The sequence below is a fragment of the Oreochromis aureus genome, linkage group 11 (assembly GCF_013358895.1).
Source record: "Oreochromis aureus strain Israel breed Guangdong linkage group 11, ZZ_aureus, whole genome shotgun sequence".
In the NCBI taxonomy this organism is placed as follows: Eukaryota; Metazoa; Chordata; class Actinopteri; order Cichliformes; family Cichlidae; genus Oreochromis; species Oreochromis aureus.
Genome location: NC_052952.1, coordinates 2,569,216 through 2,595,061, shown reverse-complemented (window position 1 = coordinate 2,595,061; position 25,846 = coordinate 2,569,216). Strand labels below are relative to the sequence as shown.

At 41.8% G+C, this 25,846-nt stretch overlaps 1 protein-coding gene across 3 annotated transcripts in view; it reads left to right on the top strand.

Moving 5' to 3' along the window:
- Nucleotides 1–25,846, top strand: part of cdk14 (cyclin-dependent kinase 14) — a 222,456-nt gene that overhangs the window by 121,489 nt on the left and 75,121 nt on the right. For all 3 annotated transcript variants that reach the window (XM_039619836.1, XM_031742665.2, XM_039619838.1), the window contains 2 exons: nt 6,169–6,289; nt 12,175–12,268. In XM_039619836.1, the coding sequence (XP_039475770.1) occupies nt 6,169–6,289; nt 12,175–12,268 (215 nt within the window). The remainder of the gene's footprint in view (nt 1–6,168; nt 6,290–12,174; nt 12,269–25,846) is intronic.

Here is a 25,846-nt window from a genome sequence, read left to right as displayed (position 1 = left end):
CAAGGTCATGAATAGCTTCTTACAGGCCCAGTGTGCTGGGCTGCACTGAACCCAACATTAGTGTAGTATGTTTTTCTGACTGCTGTGGTAGCTAGCTAATGTCTGCTGATTGTGTGTGTTTATTTTCTGGGGAGTGCTGTGCAGTAACAGCTGCCGAGATAATGACGTGTGAGGAGTGAAGCAATGTGACAATGGAGCTGGAGGAATGTCGCAGGCATCCTGAGCAGACTGTTTGCCTCTCCCCAGTGAGCTGTTCCACCCAGCGCCTCGCCACAGCACCGGCATCAGTGTGTGCGTGTTTGTGTGTTTCACTTGGTTGTGGGTTTTTGAAGGTTGCAGATGGTCCTTTGAAGTCTGATAGATGAATCCAAACGACTGGTGTTTGTTTGCTTTTCAATCCAAACCTGAAACCAAACTGAATTAAACTGCAAAAAAAAAAAGGTTTGGCGAGTGTGCATTGGTAATGACCGGACTGGTTTCATGTAGGCAGCTACCATGCAGAGACTCATTACAGTCCACTTTGTGTTGGGAAATGAACTGATGGCAGGTGGTGCAGACGCACACATGAACATAAAAGACTTAGGGATCTAACAGAGGCACAGAGTTTTCTATGAAACCATTCGTGATATCAAATCCTTCCAATAAAGTGTATATGTTTAAAGACTTATTAAGTGAAGTCCATAAAAGAATGTCATTTTTGGGAGGGTGGATTGCTTAATTTGTCCGCTTACCCTAAAAAACTTGACTGGAGTGCTGTTCAGAGCATCCACTCTGCTTTGAAGGAGCTGTCTTAGAGCAGCAAGTGAAAGTGGAGCAGTGGTTCTCCAGGATTTCTGGAGGTCTGTCAAAGTATTCCTTTGGATACTGGCTGCTTCTTCCCTCATTATCAGCCCAGTTCTTCTATCTGAGCATTTCTAGAGGAATCTCCAGCCCACTTAAGTTTAAAGTAGGCTGTGTGTGGCATCTCCACATAACAGACAACTTAGCAAAGAGCGAATTTTACCAGCCAATGACAAAAATCCATAATTTATTCACACATCTTTAATTGAACCTATAGCAAGATAACAGAGTTTGACAGGCAAAAACTAAAGTTTTTACACCAACAAGGTGATTCCTAAAGGACTACTAGCTGAAAACTTGACATATCTTAGGAAACTGGAAGTGGCAGGCCTAAAACGTTATCTGCAGCAAATGAAGAGTAACTCAAGGTCATGTCTTTAAGAATTAAGGAAAAAATCCAGCAAAGACCTGACACGAGACCCGAGAGATTCATCTGGCTCTTCGGTAATCCATATAGTCACGAGGTTCAATGAATCCTCATTAGAAATTGTCAGTGGAAAGGTTGCTATCAAGAGCTGTCCTTAAGGAAGGGAAACAGGGACATGAGGTAGGTCAATTTACACAAGAACTGGACTTAAAATCATTGGCAGTAGGTTGAATCCAAATTGTTATTTCAAACTGTTATTATGCATGGAAGACGTCAGGAGGTACAACAGAGAGTGTCTGCCAGTGTCTGAGGCTGCAGTTCAACCAGTGGTGTTGGTAGTCTTGTCAAAATTGGTGGAATTATGATCATAAAAAGCACCATCAGATTTTAATGCTCTTTGATATACCATCTGGAAGGTGTTTGAAAACTTCAATGATCCCAAACACATGATCTGTGCAGCAAAAGGATACCTGGATAGAAAAGGACAAAATGCAATTCCACCATTCCTAGATTGAGCTTCCCAGAGCCTGAACCGCAACATTGTTGAACTGATCAATGATCAGCTGAAGTTTATCGCCACTTTGTGTGATCAGTCCTGGATGAAACCAGGAATGTCCTTACTGAATCATCAGAGCTGAACAGGTGATGGAGAAACAGCTTTACAGCTTTTAGGTGACATGAATGAGTTGAAGGAAGTTTGTTTCCTGAAGATTAACAGGAAAGGGGCACAAAGAAATACTTAAAGAAATACCAACAAGACAGAGTACATCCAACAAAGTTTGTCTAAGAATTCATGCTATGTTGAAGAATAAAGGTAGTCTCACCCAATATTGCCTTTACTTATTGTACTTCCACGTGTGTTTGCAGATGTTTCAATAGTGCTTCAAAGTGCTGCAGAACTGTGCGCACCCCCCTCTAGATGTTTGCGCTGAGTAGGAGATGCTCTGTATCTCTTTGTACATCTGTATAGTGACAATGAAGGCATTCTATTCTATTCTATTCTGTTCTATTTTATTCTATTCTATTCAATAAATCCTGGCACCTCGTTCCCATTATCCTACCAAAATCTTAACCATTAGGGTTGGCTCAGACCGCACAGTTCGGTAGCTTGCTGCAAATATACGACACGCAGAAACAGCAGATCATAGTATCTGTCAGATAATTCCTTTAAAAGTGTTTCAAAAGTCTCCACCAACAGAAACAAATTTGCAACATGCAGCTCAGTGACTCTGAAGCTTAGCAGACAGATATCAGGATGCTAACTCCATGGTGGAAGTTGGGCATTTTAACACGGAGCCAAGCTTGAAGTGGACACAGGACAAACTGCAGGCCTCTGTTCAAACTAATGTGCACACTGCATTAAAACTACACTGCAGAGAGGAGGCTCTGCTTGTGATGAGAAGCAGGATGACAGCTTTATATGAATGGGTTCAGAGTAGGTTAAACATTCATTGAGTAGACCTGTGTTATATGTGTGTCTGCAGTCTGACGGCAGGATGTCTACATTTAAATTAGCAACAAACGCTGCATTTTGTTGTGTTTGTCTTTTCCTCAGTGGAATTATCTCTCCCAGTATTTGAAGTAGCTGCTGGCAGCATGTCGTAAATCTTTTAATCTGCTGAATTTTAAAGGAGTTGGAGGAGGAGAAGCAGGCAGAAGCTACAAACTGCCTTTAAAATTCAAGTGAACTTCAAAAGGTGAAACAGTGGGCTGATTACCCCCCGGGGACAGAGACTATTTTAATCCTTCCCTGACTTGCTTGTTTATTCTGTTTTCTCTCCCAGTCTTCCAGCCCAGCTCTTCTACCATATATTTGATGACCCCTAGTGTTGTGTCAGATAGTGATGTATAATTCACCGCTGACCTTCATCCAGGTCACCGCCTGGACAGGCTAGCAGGTCAGCTGTGGCATGACTGAAGATGAAGGTGGCTGAAGGTCCATGTGCGTATGTGTGTTTGATATCCCAGGTCAGGGCTCTGAAATGCTCCGCTGGAATGAGATTCATGGGGTTTTAAAGGGGAAGGTCAGGTCTCGGTGTCTTCCATGCCGCTATCCTGCTCAAGATGTCAGAACAGTCCGAGAACAGCAGCCGAACTGCTTTAGATTGTGGGATATCGCTGTCTGTCACAAGCGAAGATTGTTCAGATACACTGTGGTCATGAACAAGAAAACTAAAATGTGTTGTATCTGCAGACACATAGATGATTGTGAGGCTGTTAACATTGTAAAAATCACTATTGAATTCTTGCCCGTGCAAGTCGGCGAGTGAGCAAGTGATGAAACATTCTGGTCGCCTCCAAAGTGTCTGTGGGTGGAAAACTGCACCGAATTTTGTTAGTGCGAAGTGAGATGGAGGAGGAACAGCTGATTAGGATCTTGCTCATTACACAATCTTGTTGCTGGGATTGAATTAAGTTTATTTGGTGTATTCTGCCTGATCGATCATTGTGCTTGGGTCGTGATGTTGTTGCAAAGCTGAAAATCAGTCAGCGAGTCCGTGGGGAGCTAGAATAAAAATCATTTGTATGAAAACAAACTAATGATGGTAAATCGAGGTGTTGAATCCCATCCTGATTCAAGCAAAGAGCAGGCCCAGACAGCACAGCGACATATATTTGCTATGTGGAAGTGGTAGGCAATACGTGGCATGTTTGCTCATCTGCAGGAGGTCGTTTCTCTGGTGCTTAGCACTGCTTTGCCGACATTCCGCCTCACACAGAGAGGGATTTGGTTAACGCAACTTCTCATCCGCAAGACATCAGGGAAAAGTCGCTCATGTCCTCCTACACGATTGAAAAAGGCTTCTACCTGATTTGGATATATAAACTCACTCCATGTTCCAGTTGCCCGCTTCTTGTTGGTATGTGGTTAGTATAGGCTAGCCTGGGGACCCTGACTGGATGCATGGCCTGGTCAGGCCAAAGACAGTAGTGTTATCACTACACCATTCAGCTACACTCACATACCCAAAATAAGCTACCCAGTGCCTCCCAGACGAGGTCACACGGTGGGAGGTAAAACACAGGCAAAGCAGCATATCTGACCATCAGAAGCCAGCCAGGCTGTAAACATGTTTGTTTGTAAAGTTGGGCATTTAAACAGTCCACTCATGTCTGTAGCCAGCCTCAGGTGGCCATTAGAAGAACTGCAGTTTTGTGATAGCTTTATTAATCTACAAGAACAGAAGGTGCCCTGCAAGAAAACAGCTGTCACAGATCAAAGTTTCCCAATAATGCTCACAAAGCTTCTGTAGTCTGTGACAGCAGCTGCATCGTTTAACCCGTACAGAACCAGCACCATGTTGTTTTGTTTGCCTTATTAGGGATACTTTTTCAGACTGATGACAGGCATGCTGGGAACTGTAGGAAACCAGACAGTTGGGTTTTCTTTTGTTCCTGCTCCTTGATACAAACAGGTCATCCTCCTCCTCCTGTACCTTCTCTTACGATGAGTAGATATTATCTCGATTCATGCCTCCACAATGCCGCCCCCCACGTACACACATACGCAGGATTCCTGCAGCGGATCTGATAGCCTCTCAGTGCGAGCGGCTCGATGCTGTCTATTCTGTGTTAGATCAGTGTGTGGAAATTACAGAGCTTGGCCACGATGAATGTCAGCTGAAACTCCTTTCTCCTGTGGGTGTTCTGACACAAGGAAATGTTAAATACCCCCCTTCTCTCATTTACTCTCCTCTCTGCCCCTCTTCCTCCCACACACAGGGGACTAACAGCAGGGCAGGAAGTCCTTTATTTTACTAAGCTAAATGCTTTAATTAAGCTCTCAGACCACTTGGGATGAGACAAAGAGGTAATGCCATCAGCCTCATTAACGCTCACTGCATCTGCACTCTGCTCTAGCATTAGCCGCCATGTGAGGACTGGGTTTGTGTCACTGCATAGATAAATGTTAGAAAGGGACCTATGACCTAACCTGGAGAAGCTCGTGCATCTATTCCTTAATCCCCTTTTTTTTAAACCATAGCCTGGTGCCAAACGTCCCTGATTATGTGTGATTCACTGGACAAAAGAGTTCATATGACTGATATTCATGTTGCACGGTTTCTTGGTGAAACGTCGAAGGCCGTCCATCATCATTTCTATTTGAAAAGGCAATCTCAGGTTTGTCACAGTTGAATGTACAGACGTCAGAGTAGAGACAGGTCTGACAAGAGGAGCTGTTTGTATGATGGCTTCAGTGAGTCTACAGGAAGCAAAGGGAATTGGAAGCTCACAAGATTTTAATGAGGCAATGTTTCAGCCTTCAAGATCTTCATTAGGGAAACATTAAACATTAATGATCTACAATTAAGTTCTTCTCTCTAAAATATTGCCTCAACATTTGTTGGTAAAAAACGGTCCTGTGGGTTTTGTGACAGGGCTTGAGTGATTGATTGGACGCCTGGTGCATCTTGATCAGTGTCCTATATCAATCTTGACTCGGACCTTGGGAGTTTGGAGGCTCTTTGTCAAGTTCCTGAGCAGTTATTTCATTTGGATGGGGCACAGTGTCCTGTTTGAGTGTGGACCAGTAAGTCCATCAAGGAATGAAAAAAAGCCACTGCTTATAATTAATACAGTGATATTTGTTTGGATATTCAGGTACAAAGTACTACTACTGCTACTGTTGGTGTAAAATTCCAAATAAGCAGGACTCCATTAGTGTAACGGTTGTATTACTTCCTGTTTACCAAATTTTTGGTCACATGTTGAAAACTCATTCTCTAATCTTTCATTTTCTTACTTCTCTTGTTTAAGTTGTTTTGATGACTGTCTTTCTCCACACAGGACCTTCAAATCTTGACTTTTATTGCGTACTCTATATCTTCCTGTCTGTATAACCACATGTCAGCAGCTGCAGGGAGTGTGACTGCTGGCTCCAGCTGTAGGCTTTGTTTTGCTGAAGGTCACTCAATGATAATGCTTTCTCAGACTGACTTGTTTTGTTGCTTCCCCCTCAGGCCTGGCCAGGGCCAAGTCGGTCCCCAGCCATACCTACTCCAACGAGGTGGTGACCCTGTGGTACCGGCCTCCAGATGTCCTGCTGGGATCCACAGACTACTCCACCTGCCTGGACATGTGGTGGGTACTCCTAGCATCTAACCCCTTGTGTGTAATTTATCCTTGATTTATTCACATAGAAACCTTCGAGATATAGATCGGGGAACCCAATTCATGAAGCAGACAAAAACCAATTAAAACACTCTTACTGGTGGCTTATCCCAACCTGAGGCCGTGCTCCCTTCAGTGTTTCTGCTGATTGTTCTTTAGTTTTGTTTTCATGACTTCCAGCCCCACACTCCCAGTTTGGATCAGATGCTGGTGAGACACACACATTTACTTTGTACACTGACAGAACTGCTGCAGATGTGAATGAAACAACTGCTGAAATGTAATAATCGAACTCTTCATGTATCGAGCCTGAGCAGACTTGCTATCCTACAGAGATAAAAATGGTAGTAGGGCTGAAATATTTTTTGTTTTTTTTCCGACTTTATCCTCAGTCTTTGTCAAAGATGGTTTGAACTGCCTTGTTTAACTAAGGTACAGAATGTCAGCACGTTTGATGGTAGTTACCAGTTTGTAATTTGTAAATTACTTTTTTAAAGATGTCTGTCCTTTTGGATGTGAAAGGTGAATCCAATGCAAAACTCACATGAACTTGCATTAATGGCTGCTGTGGTTTCTAGAACAACAGGCCCTCCAATGTACAGTTTACATTTGCATTTTTTCTTTAGGGAAAATGCTTTCTTCTACTTTTACTTATGCTCTAGATTATAACACCTACTCTCACAAAAGCCAAACTGCTTCTAGCATCATTAATGTTATTTTAATGGGTTATTTTTGAGGAATATGACAGCATTTCTATAAATAATGTTTGCACTCGGTTTTAGGGGTGAAAAAACATGTCGTCTTGGAATGTGAGGAATAAGAGAGATGTAGGCTGTCCCAGTGTGGACCTGGTCTTAGGTGAGCCATGGTGACCCCCTCTGTCTGGACACACAGTCAGCAGGGAAATCCCAAGAACCCTGTTTTGCAGTGTCCAATTAAAGAGCAGCCAGAGTGTAGGGGTCCGAAAGACAGCGCGCTAGTGTCTGTTTCAAGGGCGTTTGAAGGTGGACAAATCCACAGGGTCTTCTATTCCACTGAGACTCACTCTGTGACATGCTCGCATACACTCACCTCTGGTCACTTAGAAAGCAGTCATCCATGAAGAACCACTCCTTGCAGGACCAAAAGGTTGTCCAGATCTGTCTTCCTGCCAGAAGAAGTATCCATCATGAGTGACTGTAGCTGAGAGGCTGTGAGGAGTGAGGATGTGATGAAGAAGGGGCAAGGAATGGCTCTATTTTTACCTTCCTTAGCTCCTAAGCACTTCACAGAGCAGCAGTTCTCTACGTCTCTCTCTCTCACACACACACACACACACACACACACACACACACACACACACACGCACCTTGGCTGTTCTCCCTCCCTACTGAAGTGGACTTGATATTTTAAGATTTCCAACCTACATTTACAGTCTAACCTGTCAATCAGAGCCGACGAATGGATCAGTCAACTGTGACCGTGCACATATTAATGAACGGGTTTAGTTATTTCATGGCGCGCTGCAAGCCAGCTCCATCTGAAAGGACAAGGCTGCTCGTGGTGTCTGTTTATTTGCGGATCTTAAAAAACACAGAAATCTTCAAGTGTTTGAAAGTAAAGCAAAGTACTGATACACTATAGTTTAATATCTTGGAATGTTTCCACCTGAACATTTCAGATACAGAGTCTCGTTGATATACATTAAGCTCATCATCGTTTGTCGTGACGTGTGTTTGGCCAAGGCTCCAGTTCCCAGCGTGTTAAATGATTATAGTCCCCTGTGCTTTCCTAATTAGCTATGAAAGAGTTTGAGGCTATGATGCAAAGGAGCATGCTTAATTGCAACTTGCTTTCACAATTTCCAGTCAGGCTGCAAAATACTTTATGGCCTTAATAAACTTGTAGATGTAGTTGTGGATAGAGACGTGCACCCAGTGCACATGTCAAACCAAAAGTCAGTCGCATTTCCACAGCACCTGCTAGCTAACAGAGTGCAACACTCACAAATGAACGTCTGAATGGCCCGTGTGTGTACCCAGTTACAGAGAGAGATTTTTGAGTATTAGACAGAGAACAGAGGCTTCAGAAAGTCTCTGAACTTAAAAGCAGGATGCAAGTACAGCACAGTATGTTTGTCCGAGACAAATGTCAGAGTGATGGATCTGTTAAAGGTGACTTTGATTTTTTCTGTGCAGTGCAGTTTCATGCCAGAAGGCTTAGCAGCACGGTACAGGTAAACAACGTGATCAAAGATCTTTTACTTTTGTTAAAAATAAAAAAAGAAACTTCTTACACAACTTTTTACATTAAATCATTTTTACTTTACAATCAGGATGTATCAGGATATAAACAGGGTGTATATTATTAAAAGACATTTACTTTCAGTAACTTTACAGGCATATTGCAGCTTGTGAGTAGGCTGCATATTGAGCTTCCTGGTCCTTCCTGTCACTGTCACCTGACCTAGAGGATAATAAGGGTATGCTTAGCGTTGCTGATTTCTCATGAGCTGTATGCAGCCCCACATTCTAACACACTTTGGGCTCTGGCTCTATATTTTATGATCCAGGGTTCATAGCCAGGTTTGCGTCTCACTTGGTGACTGTGGGTTCCTTCGGGGCCAGGAGGTGGGCCTGAAGGAGGAGACTATGTACCTCATTGACTCTGTGACAAAAAGATTTCTTTTCACTTTTACTGAAACCCTCCTATAACAGCACCTGCTTTAATCAAAGAAATAGCTGTGCCCACAGGCCATTTGAAGGACTTGCGCATGATGGTGGATGAAAAAAATAATAATTTTGATGTCAACACTGACTGCATATGAAAACTGGTCAGCCAGAGACAGTTCTTCAAGGTTATGGGCATTTACCAATGACAAGTTACTCCTGAAAATGTCTATTTAAAATCACAAAAACAGGCGAGGGCCAAATTGAACGAGCTCAGTCACGGTTATTCATTTCACTCTGAGGGCGCCCCCTGTATATCATACCAGAACCATCGCAGTTAAAGATAACGATTTCTGTTATAATTTATATTTAGTGACATAGCTAATATATATGAGTGTGGGTGTGTGAGTGTGTGTACCATGAAATATTGAAATATATTACACAAGCCTAGCTGTTGTTTTAAATCTAAACCAGCTAATGTCTGTCATGTATGTACTTGTGTCCTTGTTTATCAAACTAGTTACAAATGAAATTCTACCTCAGGATCAATGAAGTCCATCCAACCCAAATCCAGGCTGTGGAAATGTGTCTTGCAGTGTGATGCTTGACGTATTTGTTTGTCTGCTTTCCCGTCACATCATGAATCACCTCTCAGCCATATCTGTTTATTTACTGTCTTTGAATAAAGAGCCCGATATTTACTGAGGCTAATTTTCTGTGTACTATAACTCAAGGGGTGCAGTCCACTCCAGTGACTGATTTACCCACAGCTCCAGTCACAGCACCTCTAACACTGTCTAATTACAGTAACAGCAGTGATAAAACACCATACAGCATACTCATAGTCAGATGAAAATAAATGCAGAAACAGAATCGAGCAGAGGGAGGCGCCGTGTTTCGACATACACATACATGTTAAAGCATGTATGTTTTTTTTCTTCATTACTGCTACTCTTAATTTGTACTGTCCACTTTCTGCTGTGACCAAGCACATTTCCCACTTGTGGGACTAATAAAAGTTTATCTTACCTTATGTAAAGATTTACAGCATAAAGAAAGTGTTACACTTGATATAAAGAGTCAGTTGCATGCCTGCACCACTTGTTCTACATAAAAGACTAACTGTGAAAGGAAACAAATGTACCGTATTTCCCGCACTATAAGGCGGACTTAAAATGCTTTAATCTTCTCAAAAATCGACAGCGTGCCCGTATAATCCGGTGCAACTTATGTATGAATTCTGGTTGTGCTTACTGACCTCGAACCGTTTTTATGTGGTACACGGCACTCAAAAATCTGTCAAAAATGTTTTAGTACAACTTTGGTAAGCCACGAAGCCGCAACGTTTGATGGATTGTCGGAGGGTTACGGCTACCGTAGTCAGGAGCCTCGCGGAGTAATCTGGGTCCAAAACGCCGTCCGCTTTGAAGTTAGCAGGAAGTTAGCTCGCTAGTTTCCACCTAAACATGATATAGCATGTTCTGACTGAGAGATTTCTGAAACATTCAAACGTACAGCTCTGCTATCACTTCGAACATAAATGAAGACAGAAAGCTAAACAGCAGTGACGTTTGTAGGGTTACTGAAGTTGGGCTAGCTGGTATATAATGATGTGCTATGTGATCGCTAGCTGCACAGCTATGTTAGCATAACATAAACAGTGAAGCTGGAGGATGAAGGCTAACACTTTTCCACTCGATAAAAGTTAACGTGAGGGTTCCCGATGGTTAGGGACAAATGCAATCGCATGGCAGGATGCTGTAAACGGACCAAACTTCAGTCAGGAGAACAACTGAGATAATCCATCCACAATATGAGGTTAGTCATTAATATACTGCAACAACATGGGAATAGAGCAGCTCCAAGAGAATTCAGCATTAATGAATCAATGGTACGGAAGTGGAGGAAGCAAGAAGAATGAGTTGAGTAAAATTTGACCAAAAAATATGGTACTGGTCTTCCAGCTTTCTGGGGTTGAAGAAGGGTGAAAAATATTACAAACTCCTGATGGCGTGACAGACACAAACCTGATTTAGAAGACTAATGGAAACATTATACAGGTTTACACTGAGAACTGGTAATAGTGGGCTTCAGTTTCTAATAGTGGGCATTATTTAGCAAAGTGCAGAAAGCTGATATTGTCACGAAAGGTTTTATGTATATCCTTAAAGACTATCTCTGATGAAGGTCCTGATACTCACAGGGTCCAGTGTTGTTGTTCTTGACTTGTATGCATTCATTATTAGCATTTTTGTACCTTGACAGTGTTTTCTCAATAAAACCAATAGATAACGTGATCGAATCACACTTTTCCTTAGCAGCCTATTTCCTCTTACCTGTGTGAAGAATAGAGACATCATTGCTGGAGGGTCAGTAACTTTACCAGAACTTTAGAGCTAATAACCTGTCAGGGCTTTGTTGACAACATCATCCAATTTCAGACAAAATGACAGGAATGAATCAAACTGAGAGAAAGGTATAACTACACAGATGAAAATTGTTTTGTGTTATTTTTTTTTCTTTTAGCTGACCTTTGCCCGTATCACATATCCACCTCAGGCAGCAGAATAGTTCTCTACGCTCCAGCAGAAATACTGGATGCTGAGGTTATAGCTCTGTCATGGAGATGAAGCATTTTCATTCCGTAAAATGGAAGGAATGGAGAAGTTTTTGAGGGATGAATTTCAGGTAATGTCTCTCTCTCTCTCCTTGCATTGAGAAGGAGTGTGCACTGAGCCACGAAGGGAATCTGTCAGAAAAATAGCTCTTTGACAAACGAGCATCGACAGCACTCACACACACACACACACACACACACACACACACACACACACACACACACACACACACACACACACACACACACACACACACGCACATTGGCCATTCTCCCTCCCTACTGAAGTGGACTTGATATTTTAAGATTTCCAACCTACATTTACAGTCTAACAGCCCTCGGGAAGAAAAGAAATCAATACAGCCTCAGAATGACTTTCACTTTGAGGCTTGTTGAGGTGATTAAACAGTTAGTGTTTTGCAGACTGTAATTACATGTGAACAAAGGACAAACCGGTCACATTTCTACGACGTTTTCCAATGATGCTTTATTCCAATGTGCTTTTATTTTAGGCAGCGCATCTATGAAAGGCTTAAGGACACATTGAAAAGAAATACAGGATTTTTAATTAGTGTTATTTTCTCCTCCAGGGGAGTGGGCTGCATTTTCATTGAGATGATCCAAGGAGTGGCTGCATTTCCTGGGATGAAGGACATCCAAGACCAGCTGGAGAGAATATTCCTGGTGAGTGAATTTGGAATAGCTCTTCTCAGGTCATGCCACTGCATCTCAGGGTTACGGTCAGAACTGTGACACGGCCAGTCTTTGATTTTCATCCGATCTACTGTGGATGCACTTTTTTTTTGCAGTCACTGCATGGATTATAGCCCTGAACATATTATATAATAAATTATTTTATTTTGTATGAACTCATGAGTGAACTTGTTGGTTACTCAATAACTGTAAGCCTGAGTTAGCAAAGTAACCCCAAACAATGATGGCTCCTCCACCATGCTTGATAAGCTAGATGGGGGTTTGGTGTGCAATGTCTTTTCCCCCTGTATATATGTTGGTGTACGCGTTGCTGAAAGGTTCATTTTTGGACTAAAGGACTGATGCGTGTTATAGAAAGGAAAGTTGCTAGGTATGCTGTGTCAGTTTAAGTTGATTTGAGGGTCCTCAGCTGTGTTAGTGACTGATGGGGTTCTTGGGTTCTGAGAATCTCTTTTTTTGTACCAAACATTAGCACATTATTAACAATAATCTAAAAATCTAGGAATGAATCCCTTTGTTTCCAAGGCTGAGATGCCGAATTTGGGAAATTCACTAATAGTAAAGGAATAATCATCTGTGATGTACACTTCCAAGGTCTAAAAGGGAATCAAAATGCATGGACTTTAACTGTAGTTTGTTATAAAATCAGCCTGCAGACTTGCCGATAGTCCAGTCAGTAGGAATACCAAGACTGGGAGCAGAATTCACAGTTTCTGACAAACATGAATGACCAGAGCTGTGGCCTCACAGGGCAGAAACTGTGTGCTTCTGTCCTTTTCAGCACTTTCTCCGTCGTTACACTTATTCAGACAAACTGTGTTAATCTATGTATACAAATACTGCAAAGTATCAACACACACATATGCATGGCTGAAAGTGAACAGTCTGTCAGGTCTCCAGTATCAAACATGCTGCACTGCCGCTGTAGTTGCAGTAGCCTTAACAGACCATGCGGCCCTGTGTCAACAGACCCTCATATTTAGAAAATGTTGGCGCTCTTCTTTTCAGATTCTGCTTCATCCTGACATGATTGCATTGTTCCTGTAGAGCCACAGTCATGCTAGTGCTCTCTTATTCTAGTGCATGTCAGAGGTGCTCTGCTGGGTCCTGATCTGGTGACAGAGGAGACAGTGAGACCAGATAACTTTTGCTTTGTGACACGATCTGTTATTCTGCTGAAAGGCAGCATTAAAAGATGCTAAACCACGTCCACAGACAGCTACACATAGTCCGTAGTGATGCTCACACCTTGGTTCCTGCTATTAATGGCCCACCAGTGTGCCAAGCAAACATTTCCCACACCATTACACCGTCAGGAGCGGCTTGGACTGTTGACACAAGAACGGTTGGCCCCTTGGATTCATGCTTTTGGCGCCAAATTGTGAGTGTACCATCTGCTGCTTCGACAGAAATGTAGACTCATCAGACCAAACTACACCTTTCATTTGGTAGTGTTAAGTCTGTGCCCACTGTAGCGTCACATTTCTGTTACTGGCAATAAGTAGCCTGTATCTGCATGCATTTCCACAACATGATTGGCTAATTGCATGAATAAATGGACCATTCTTTGGTTTTTAAACACTGAGTACTGGTTTAAAGTTATAGTAATACTGAAATATTGTCTCATGGAACTTTGCATGACCCACAGTGCTGACCAGGTGTGTCCATCTATGGCTAGAGTGCATTTTAAACTGGACTTCCTCCAGCTGGATAGCACATGGGAAAAGACCCAGGGAAACCGGTTAAAAAAATAACGATAAAAAAAAAGATAAAAAACCCTGAAAACCATCAGTTTCACACCCGGGCCTCAACTCCGCAAGAGCTGCATCTACCAGCTAGCACTGATGCTGGTGCTGATGTGGAGGCAGTTCTGGCTGCCTACATTTGGCAGGTTTGAGAACAGATTTGTGTATATGTAATATTTCCAGCCAACACATTCTCACTCCCGAGGCGTAATATTTTACGCTAGGTGACAAATCGTCAACATGCTTCCAGGCACCCAACACGTTCCTAAATGACGAGATCGAAAAAATGAGGAAACATGAGAACCGTTTGGAATCAATCCACACATGTTCGTTCATTTTCCTAAAAATCGTTTTGGAAAACACTATTTCACGTGGTTAAAGTGCTGGTTAAGGTTAAGGATAAGGTTATGGTTAGGGCTGAAATACATGGCTGGAACGTGTTTTACCGCGGGACCGTCATTCTACTGTATTTCACCCATAACCCGGCGCGTACCTTAATAACGCCAAAGGTCGCCTTTCGCGTTCCTCAGGAACGCCACGGCACCTGACAAATCGTCAAGATGTTACGGGAGTGAGAACAGGCTGTTCCGGCAGTAGCGTCCACGGGAAGACAATCATGGCAGACAGACTCTGTAGAGTGCATCTGCCAGTCACTGGCTAATTTCTTATGGCTGACTCTTTCATAGCCACTGATTTCAGTGGTTCAGACTTTGGGTTTTGTGGTGCCACGTTCCATGTTCCAGTTGCATTCAGTCACATGAGTGAGACAATGTGAGTCAACCATGGTTGTCAATATGAACCTTGTTTAATGAATTTCCTATATGATGTTTGACAGATATACAATCATATAGCGGGCTGTAAGTAATTACATCTATGATTATCTATCAATTGGATGGCTGGCATAAATATTTTAAAGTGATGTGAAGTCTCATGAATCCTTTAATCTGGTGATCCCTCCATATAATTTCATCCCCAGCCTCTTAATTGAAGCAGAGTGTAGCAGGGCAGACATAATGGATTTATATTCATAGGCTGAAAGGGCCTGAATAATTAATGTATAAAATGATTGAGACGAGCGTATGGAATAGATTTAACCGGGAAAGGCTAAAGATGCGCATCTGAGAACGAATGGATTTGGGATTTGGGATGAGGAAAGGTGAACAAAGCCCTGCAGGCAGGGAGGTTCTTAAAAAGCAAACAGAAGAACAAGATGAAGAAAAACACTTCTTATTGATTGTCTTTTATGCTAGAAGGGATAAGTGGGGCTTCTGTAAGAGGTTCCAGCCCTCAGTGATCCCTGCTCGTCTCTCAGACACAAAGAGGCCCAACAGTGGGATCGCTGCTGGCCACACTGATGATGAGGCTCAGCTGCTCATTGCTTCCCTACAGAGACTTTCCACTCTGGTCATTCTTTGTTTCCTTTAGTTTCTGCCACCATCATGGAAATCCACCAAGTAACTGAATATATATGTAAATAAAAAGAGGAACATTTCTGGTGAGATAAACCCAAAACACCAGCTATCCAGTAAAAATCTCACCTTTAACAGCACAAATGGTAGTTCTATGACTCAGGGAATACACTGTCATCTGGAAGTGTACCTACTGTTCTGTCCAGTAGCACCGAGCCTTAAAAGCTGTGGGCAACAGTAACTGAACAAATGGAGAGAGACAGTAAATTTATCAGTTCTCTGTAGATCTTTGTCTGTCCTCGAGGACAGATCCCCACGTCCTGTTAGAGTGTTATGTGATGTGCAAACGATGTCATACACAGCACAGATTGGGCGATCGTGTGATTGTCATTTAGACCTAAAACAAAAACTCAAACTGTTATTAAAATGTTGTTTTTTTCACAGTTGTGTTTCTGGAGATCTTGTTCTAGAGCCTTAATTACTATTACTATTAACACCATACTGGCATTGCTTACTGATTTAAGTATCTGTTGTTGTTTAAACAAAGTGCAAACATTGAGTAGAAGTACAGATATTTGTGTTTAAAATATTCTGTTACTATTAAAAGAAAGAGTAACTACTTTACTCAAACAAAAATGCAGAAGAACACTAAAATGTACTGAAAGTAAGAAAGTAACAAGTAGCTCTTTTGATCAGCGGTCCCCAACCCCTGGGCCACGGACCGGTACCGGTCTGTGAGTTGTTTGTTACCGGGCCGCAAGAGTTGAGGCTCGGGTGTGAAATTTATGGTTTTCAGGGTTTTTATCATTTTTATCGTTAACTGGGTGTCCCTGGGTCTTTTCCCGTGTGTTATGAATAAATCTTCTTTTTTTTTGGTTTTATTTTGTTGTATTTATCCGCGACAGCTTAAAGGCCGGTCCATGAAAATATTGTCGGACATAAACCTGTCTGTGGTGCGCAAAAAAGGTTGGGGACCTCTGCTTTGGAGGACATTTCTACCAGAACGGAACCCCATACTGTTTAATAAAATAACGTTAGTACGTGTGAATAGAAATGTTATTCCAATCAAAATTCCAGCTCTAAGCATCCACTCAGCTTGAATTTGTTATGTCGGACAAAAGCAGTGAAACTAGAGCTGGGCGATAAAACGATAACGATATGTATTGCAAAATAACTTTTTCTCGATAGAAAAATTAAACTATTGCGATAGACCTCATCTCTCTTGCCCTCTTAAAAAAAAAAGAAAAAAGAACGGCCAATCCAAATTAAGTAGTGCAGAGCCGAACCAATCACAGCCGCAGCGTCACGTCACGTGACTTGTTACGTGCAGCACAAGCGCCCAAGGCGCACATGTGTATTTGTTTTGCAGCCGTGCAGCCCGGGTAATGAAGGAAGTGAGTTTGCCGACTAGAGAAAAATCAACCGAGAGCGTGAGCGAAGGTTATCAAGAAAAACAGATGATGGTTCCAATGCTGGAGAGCTTGTCAAACAGAAGGGCCACAGAAGTTCCGTAGTGTGAAGGTATTTCGGCTATTTCAAGTCTGACAAAAAACAGAGTAGCGCACTGTAAATTGTGCTGAAAGCAAGTCTGGAAATACAATAAAGCGGTGCATGCTCAATCTCTGACTGAAAGCGCTGATTCGTCATTCGGCTTTTGTCAGACTAAAGTAACTGTTAAAACTGTTTGAAAAGCTAAGCTATACAACAAGGAGAGATTGAGAATTTCCTTTTAGTTCTCAGTTTATTTGATATTGACAAAAGTTAGTCAATTTTGTCTGTTCTTCTGTAAAACAAACTAAGATTTATTTTTAGAATTAATATTTTGTTTCTAAGTGGAATTCACAATTTAGTCTGTTTTGTTTGTTCTATTTTGAAACTTAAACGCTTTAGCAGCTGCCTTTTGTGTAGTTTGCAATATTTGCCTTTATTTATCTGAAACTGAAGTCTCATGTTCCTTAAGTACATCTGCCCTGTTGAACTTATTATGGGAAATAAATATTTAAATCAAAACAAGCTGCTGATTATTTCACATTTTACTTGTGAGCAACGGCACATTTAAATCTTACAAATATAGTTATTTGGCTTATATCGTGATATATATCGTTATCGCCTGAAATGAAAGAAACATATCGTCATATGAAAAAATCTTATATCGCCCAGCTCTAAGTGAAAGAGAATAGCGTAACTTTCTTTGATAACACTGTAGAGTGTGGATGTGCGCCCACACCTACACAGAGCATGAGTCCGGGGCTAAAAGGAGTTTCAGCAGGTGGGAAACTGAAGATCAGTGTTAGCAGCTCAGCATGGGGAGAAGAATCACAACTCAACACTTTGTTCTGAGAGCTCCACTAAATTATCTGTAATACATAATTGATCACACACCATACACAGACACAATATATGATTCATAATTCTGATCATATTGCCTGTAGTCTTTAGATTTTCAGCTTATCATTGAGCCATCATAACCTTTAACTATAACCTCTGTTCTTCATCTCCTGTCCTGTCTGACATCTTTCTCCATCTCTGACTAAAGTTTGCGCTCACTCTTTTCTGTCCCTGCGAAACGCAGCAACTAGACTGCTAGCAGACACACTGTTTTATACTTTGACCTCAACTTATGTGCAATGCCTGTTTTGACAATGTAGGGAGTAAAAAGTACAGATACTTGTGTTAAATTATAGGAAGTAAAAAGTTGTCAGAAAAAAGTAAAGTATAGAAACCAGCAAATTCTACTTGAGTACAGTAATTAAGTATTTGTGCTTACAATGATATTAAATTAATTCATTGCAGTCTGTTTTAAACTGGATCCTGTTTAAAATATTTGAAATCATTTAACACTTTTTCCCAGTGGTGTGACAGAAATTGGATGCTACAATGCTAATGCATGTTAAACTTTAGTGGCACACCTGTGTGCCGCACATAGGTGTGCTGTGAGAAATGATCAGGTGTGCCGTGGAAGATTATCTGGTTCCACCTGATTAGGACTCTAAGCCATCGGCGTGAGTAACGGGCAGAACAATTACATTCTCTTCCACTAGAGGGCAGTACAACTACCTGCTCTAATTAAATGGGTTGCCAACTGCCGATAAAACAGAAGAAGACGAAGAAAAAATGACATAATAGATAAATGTCTGAAAAGAAAAAGTAGTCAGTCTGACCTGGTCCTGGAGAAAACTCCGACCCAGATGAAGGCCTGAGCATGAGTAGTGGTCAGAAGAAAGCAAAAAAGGTATACTGGGGACAAACCGAGCCAATTCTGCTACACCTTTTTTGTTTGGTGGTGTGCCGTGTGGTTTTTCTAATGGGAAATATGTGCTGTAGCTCCAAAAGGTTGGGAAACACTGCTCTAGATCTTCAGCTGCAATTATCTCACAATTATCTGTGGTTTGTATCCATTACAGGTTTTTCAAAAGTTTTTATTTCTTACTTTTGTCAGACAATTTCAGCAGTTTATGACTATTTCAGCTGCATAAGCTGCCTGTTATGCTCTTTAGCTAACAATTTCAGCTGTTCAGTTTTTTAACTGTCACCTTACACTTAATGGTTTTGTGGCATTTGCCTTAACATTTCTGCACTACTGCAAACAGTTGTCACCACCAGGATTACTTTTCCTGTAGCTCTTCTTTCTTCCAAAGTCACTTTAGTATTGATGTTAACATTAATCCAGTGTGTTTCCCCTTTCAAACTGTTGTTTTTTACTGATAACTAAATCTTGAAATGTTTTTCTCACTTGGCAAGTTTTCATCATTTGACTTACATTGCTAAAATGATAATGTAGTTAGCTGCACTCACATGGATATGTCTTACCTGGGCCCATTGTACAATTAGGCAGTATCATAGTAATGGACAAACGGTCAGAGCCTCAAGCCTATATAGTCTTATAAAAGCCATTTCAGCCACGTAGTATGATGACAAGCTCATAGATATTTAAACAGGGGTTCCTATAAAACAATCCTTATCTGAACATCTTTATTTTATTTAAACAAACCTTCATTTAAAATGCAAAGCTAGTATATTCCACAGGCTAGAGAGTGCTCTTTCTTATTTCTTATCCAAATCACATTTGCTGTTTTGGATTCATGTGTATTCAACTGTCAGCAGGCGGTAAAAGACAGGTGAATATGAAAATGTGCAGGTATGCGGCTTGGCGAGGCAGTATGTGGATCACGGCATTAGTTCACCTGTCAGAGTCGGCCCGATGTTGACATTTCCATCCATCCCGCTGGCTCTGCTCTGCAGCCCTGTGCGTTTGCTGCCAGCCTGTCAGACAGGTCAGAGTTTGGACGCACAGCCTCAGAGACTCATGTGAAGGGCACCCTCAATGAATTATGCGGAGTCAGAAGCATCTTAAAGGCCATGTTGTTTGAAGACAGGCAGAAGAAAGGTCAGCTTCCATCACTGTTTGAGAGGCACCCTGCCAGGAGTTGAGTCGGCACACTGAATGCAACGTGATGTCACGGGTTGACCTGGGGTGTTTCTCCTGTTAACCAAACCGTCAGTGGGTTAGTTGCTTCTGAGTGGTAAAGCAAAAGTTTAGTGATGTGTGCTGCTGTTATTTTAGGATCCTTGAGTTTGAGCTAAACATGTTAAAGAAGAAGGCAGATTATTTGTAACATGTTGTTTGTTGTAGATTTGTATTTCACTAAAGAAGATGAATAAGCTTGCTTTTCACTCACCAAATGTGCTGAGGTCTGAACTGTAGAAACACAAGTAGTAAGACTAAAAAGAGCCAAATTTGGTTTTGCTTTAGATGGAAAGATGGATAACAGGAATGACTTGACTTGGCTGGAATGGGGTTCTATGGTTATTTTCAACTTCAGTGGCTTTTGGGTATGTTTAGGCATGGAAATTACTTGGATCTCTGAAAAGACTGCTGGTCAAAAAACCCCATTCAGCAACACTAATCACATGTTAAAAGCTCGTTTTCCATTCCAACAAACTGATGCCCATATGATTGATTCTCATAAACGTATAACTAATCTATTAAAAATACATATGAGTAGTTTGGGTTTGTGAACGCTGCCATGTTCCCCACCATATTTGAAAACATTGGTTGGGAAAGAGATCTCCTTTCTGACTAATGGGATTTGTGGCCCGTCTCTAGCCAGACATGCAGAATGCCAATGGCAGAGGAGAAGAGAATTTGAAGGCATTTGCATGGCATGGAGAGTCATGTCTGCATAGACTCCAGATATGAAGCCTTATACCTATGTTTTTTCATCTGAGAAGGGGTCCCCTTTTCCAAAGAAACAACAATGCAAATGAAAGAGACAACAGCGTCTTAATAAAATGTCTTCATCTCGGGCTTCATCTCCTGAACTGAAGTCAGGGCTCTAACACATGAAAACGTACATAAACATGCTTATTTATTCTCAGTATTGTCTCAGTTGCTTCTTGTCAGCTGATCATGCAACCCTTTCATCTCCAGACAGCTGATACCCATCAGGCTAAACAACAACAGCTGGTTATTATCCCAGCTAATGTTAGGCTCAGCTGTTGAAAAAAATCACACTTTTTCTCTAATAAACATTAAATATTGCATAAGCGTCAAAATCCAACAAAGTTATATCCACTAGCAAGCAGCAGCTAATAAAAGCTAACAGTGGCTAACAGAGGCTAACAGTAGCCAACAGCAACTAAAATAGCAGCGCTTACCGACAGTTCAGTATATCCTTAACATCTCATCTCAGGATCGCCGTCACCAGTCAGAAGTTCAACCCGGTATCACAGCTAAACGTGCCTAAACGTCCATTTCACACTTTGCCTCTCCAAAACGTGAAATGGACACGTATGCAGAAACTGCATTACTGCATGCAGAAATGACATTACCAGCAGGGAGTGATATGAGAAGTGACCTTCTTTGTCTCACTGACTCATATCGGACTCTTTCACAAAGCTTTACAGGCTCCTCCAGCATAAGTAAAGGTGTGCGCTTCTCACTGGGTAGCTGAGACTGATAGTTGCTCATAGACAGAAAAAGGTCCAGGATGGATCTGGATCCAGGGCAAATATTATTAGAAACATGCTACCTTTGGCCGTTATGGGACACAGTGTAAATTGTATTTACAAGAGCTGAGTGTGAAAGCGAAGCTCTCAATTTTCCCATCGATCTACATCCCTACACTCATCTATGGTCACGAGCTTTAGGTAGTGACCGAAAGAACGAGATCGTGGATACAAGCGGTAGAAATGAGCTTCCTCCGAAGGGTGGCTGGCCTCTCCCTCAGAGATAGGGTGAGAAGCTCAGCCATCCAGGAGGAGTTCAGAGTAGAGCCGCTGCTCCTCCACATTGAAGGGAGCCAGTGGAGGTGGTTCAGGCATCTGACAAGGATCCCTCCTGGGCACCTCCTGGGTGAGGTGTTCCAGGCAAGTCCCACCGGGAGGAAGCCCCGGGGGAGACCCAGGACACGCTGGAGAAATTATATCTCTCGGCTGGCCTGGGAACACTTTGGTGTTCCCCCAGACAAGCTGGAGGAGGTGGCTGGGGAGAGGGAGGTCTGGGCTTCTCTACTTAGGCTGCTGCTCTGCGACCCGGCCCGGATAAGCAGAAGGAGATGGATGGATTAATCTGATAGGCAGGTTAATACATTCTTGTGATGCATTCAAAATGCAGGTGTAGAGTTGCAGTTCTTGGGCATCTACCGAGCTGTACAGAACAGAAGCAGGCACGTTTGCATTTTTTGGGAGGGCGGTGTTGTTTTGGGGTTTTTTATGTGGCAGGTAAATTCAGGAAAAAACATGTTAATGTCAAACACAGAGAGGAGAAGGTGATGATACTGATTCAGAAATTTCTACCTTTTATATTAGCATCATGTTGTCCAGGGTGGAAATCAGTCATATAGTTAAGTTAATGTGTCTAAACCTGTAAAGAGCGGTCTATAGCAGGGTAGAACAGCCTGTACTTAAATAAAAATATCCACTGGAACTCACAAAATAAATTACTATAACACTTATTTCTCAGTAATTCTTCTCCCGACACTGCACCACTACACCCAATCCTCCACCTGCCAAATCCCATTCTAATCCCTGCCTACAGTCCTACCCTTAAGTGGTTCACTGATGACCCAGTGGATGTTAAAAGTTAACATCAAAAGTAATCCTGATATGTGCTTCAGTAAAATAAAAGCCCACTCGTGATAATTACCCAAATGTTTAAAATGCATCATTAACAGGGACTTTTTTCTCACACTCGAGAGAATCTGAGAAGAGCTGAGTAGATCTTGTCTGAACTTGTCCACACTCTCATCTGTCACCCAACAGGAAACAGCGCGCTTCGCACATATTCCTACTACTAGAATTTCTCTGGTCTATATGAGCTGCTGCCTGAGTAGAGTGTGTAGCACATGGAGCACATCTTTCCGTCCTCCATCAGGAAGTGTGTGGAAAAGTTCAGGTGTAGTCGGGTGATCTTAATAATGCATGTGCCGTTTGGTGATTTAAGTCCTGTCAGGAGCACAGAGGTGTGATTTTTCTTAACCTACATGAGCTACAGCTGCAAATTAGTGTCTGTCTTTCACTGTAGATCTTGACCTTCTTTTAGAAATCCTGTTCTTTGATTAAGGGAGTGTTTCTCAAATGGTGTTAGATATACAGGAAGACTTGGGCAGCACAGCTAACAGGGAAACTGCCTGCAACAGCAGCCCTTTCCTTCGTTACCTCTCGTGCTCGCTGATAACCAAATAGTAATGAGCCTCCCGTGACTGAAGGATTTATTAATAAATCCCAAAATAGCTTTTCTGTGTGTATTTTTTTCTAACCCATATTTTTGTCACGGGCTGATTTTCCTCTAATACCACACCTCCGCAGTGTTATTATCTCTGACAGCATTAAGGCTATGCGTATCCGGTGCTTATCACCGTTCCTACAGCTCTCTGCGTGTGCACGTCAGGCTTAGCAAGGTGGAAATACACACTTTCATTTATCAAAAGTGCTTGTTTCAGATGCATGCTGCTATCTTTAGTGTTGGAATAACTGTGGTCATGCAGTCTGTGTTTGTCTTTAGGTATTCTCATGGCTTTCTCTCTCTATACCGCTGTCTCACGCACACACAGGCACACACACGCAGAGTGTGTCTGTGTGAGAATTAAAATTGAGGTAGACGAGGCAGAGGCACAGTGGAGCTGGTTAACTAGCTGTCAGGTCATAAAAGATTGCGTCCGCTGGAAGATCTATATGAATATGGACAGGTCTATCTGTAGGAAATAGGCTGTCAGGCAGAGGTAAATGTCTCAGTGCAAAAATGTTTGTGTGTTGCTTCTCAGAAGACACCAATCCGCCTCCTTCCATTAGTGTGAGTGAAACAGCTGTTGTTTCTGGTGAAATATGCCCTCAGACAGCCATGGGTAATATGATAGCTTATGTTTGTGCATAAGACTTGCTATTTACTGAAATACACTGGCTACGTTTACATGATCATAATAATCTGATTATGGACATTAATCAAAGTGATGCATTGCTGCAATTAAGATGTTTACATGTTGCTTATCAGACTGTTTCATTAATATCCTCTGCTCGCCGTAAAGCCATAAATGCCACCTCCACAACACGGTGACGGTTTCCTTCTAATATAGGGGATATACCCTAAATCTAAACTGTTGTTCGGTTCTTATTAAACTCTGTCCATCCTTTTATTGTCAGAGCTTGTACAAAAGTGCTTTCAAACGAAGGCTTGCCAATATTAAATAATAAAGAACTACAAGAGATGAAAAACCCAGGGCTTGATTGTTTCCTTTAAGTATAGGTGCTAGTATTTACATGAGTCTTTGAGAGATGCCAGCACCATTTTTATTGGTATCACCATTAAAATGATGCTAGACTAGCTGTTAGCTAGCTACTTTGTTTTTCTTAGTCATTCCAACCTGGTGGTCAGCATTAATTTACTCCAGCCCACCGCTGCAGTAAATTAAAACTTGCTGTAGATGCATTTGGGGGTACTAGTGATAGATAATCCACTTGATGAATTCTCTACTGAAGGTAGAGATTTAAGACGTTACAACAGTTCCAAACGTGCGGTGGCAGGAAGGGACAGCTGCAGACACACTCTCTGAAGCATTACCATGAAAGGTTAACATTTAGAAATGCTCATAAGGATCCAACAGTGATGTTGGATGTGTCACTGTCACTATATCGAGTCCAAATGTAACTGATCATCCTCAGTTAATTCTTTGATGATGAGTTTATGAGCTAAGTCTTATTTAATACAACACCTTATTCATTTTATAAGTTACTGTTGCCATTAGTGTCCAGGAAGACAATCCGGTCTTTAAGTCTGACATCATTAGCCAAACTCCGGTTCAGGTCCCAAAGTCAAACGAACACTGCAGCATCACTGAGAGTTACAAACTGTCTAAATTCTTTCATCTGTAATAAAATGATCAGCGTTACTGCTTTACCAGGTGTAACAATTAAGTTTAACATCCAGGCATCCATGAAAACAGAATTTATTACATTTAATGGATTTAGAGGTTAGCGGGAAGTTAGCTCGCTAGCTTCCACCTAAACATGATATAGCATGTTCTGACTGAGAGATTTCTGAAACATTCAAACGTACAGCTCTGCTATCACTTCCAACATAAATGAAGACAGAAAACTAAACAGCAGTGACGTTTGTAGGGTTACTGAAGTTGGGCTAGCTGCTATATAATGATGTGCTACGTGATCGCTAGCGACACAGCTATGCTAGCATAACATAAACACAGTGAAGCTGGAGGATGAACGCTAACTTTTTTCCACTCGATAAAAGTTAACGTGAAGGTTCCCGATGGTTAGGGACAAATGCAATCGCATGGCAGGATGCTGTAAACGGACCAAACTTCAGTCAGGAGAACAACTGAGATAATCCATCCACAATACGAGGTTAGTCATTAATATACTGCTGCATGGGCTGGGCTGTAGTTACAGTGTAAGGGTTTAAAAATTGAGCTTTAAAATGAACAGTGGTAATAAAATCGAGAAAGGCCGACAGTGATCACTGACTGTTTTAGGAGCTTGTTGAGATTAAATAGAACAAGATACAAAACATTAAAACATGTTGAAAACACAACAGCGTTAATAAACACAGAGTAGTTTGGACCCGGAAACAGGATAACAACTGGATAAAACAAGGTGACTCCATCACTAGTTTCAAGTCCTCTTAAATACAGCACGATGTAGGTTGTTCTGTAGGTTTCTGTCCGACTGAGAGTAAAATAGATACCAAAGTCAGCGTTAGATTGTGGCTACTTAGTGGTCGACGTGTCCCTTCCATTTGCTACTTGAATTGTATCCTCCCCTCTTCAGTCACTTCCACCTTTCACTGGCCACATTCAGATTTAAAAAATCCAAGTGGCTGATGAACAAAAAGCCAAATGTCTTTGGCTCGTGACTTTGAACATCGCCACAGTGTTGAGTGA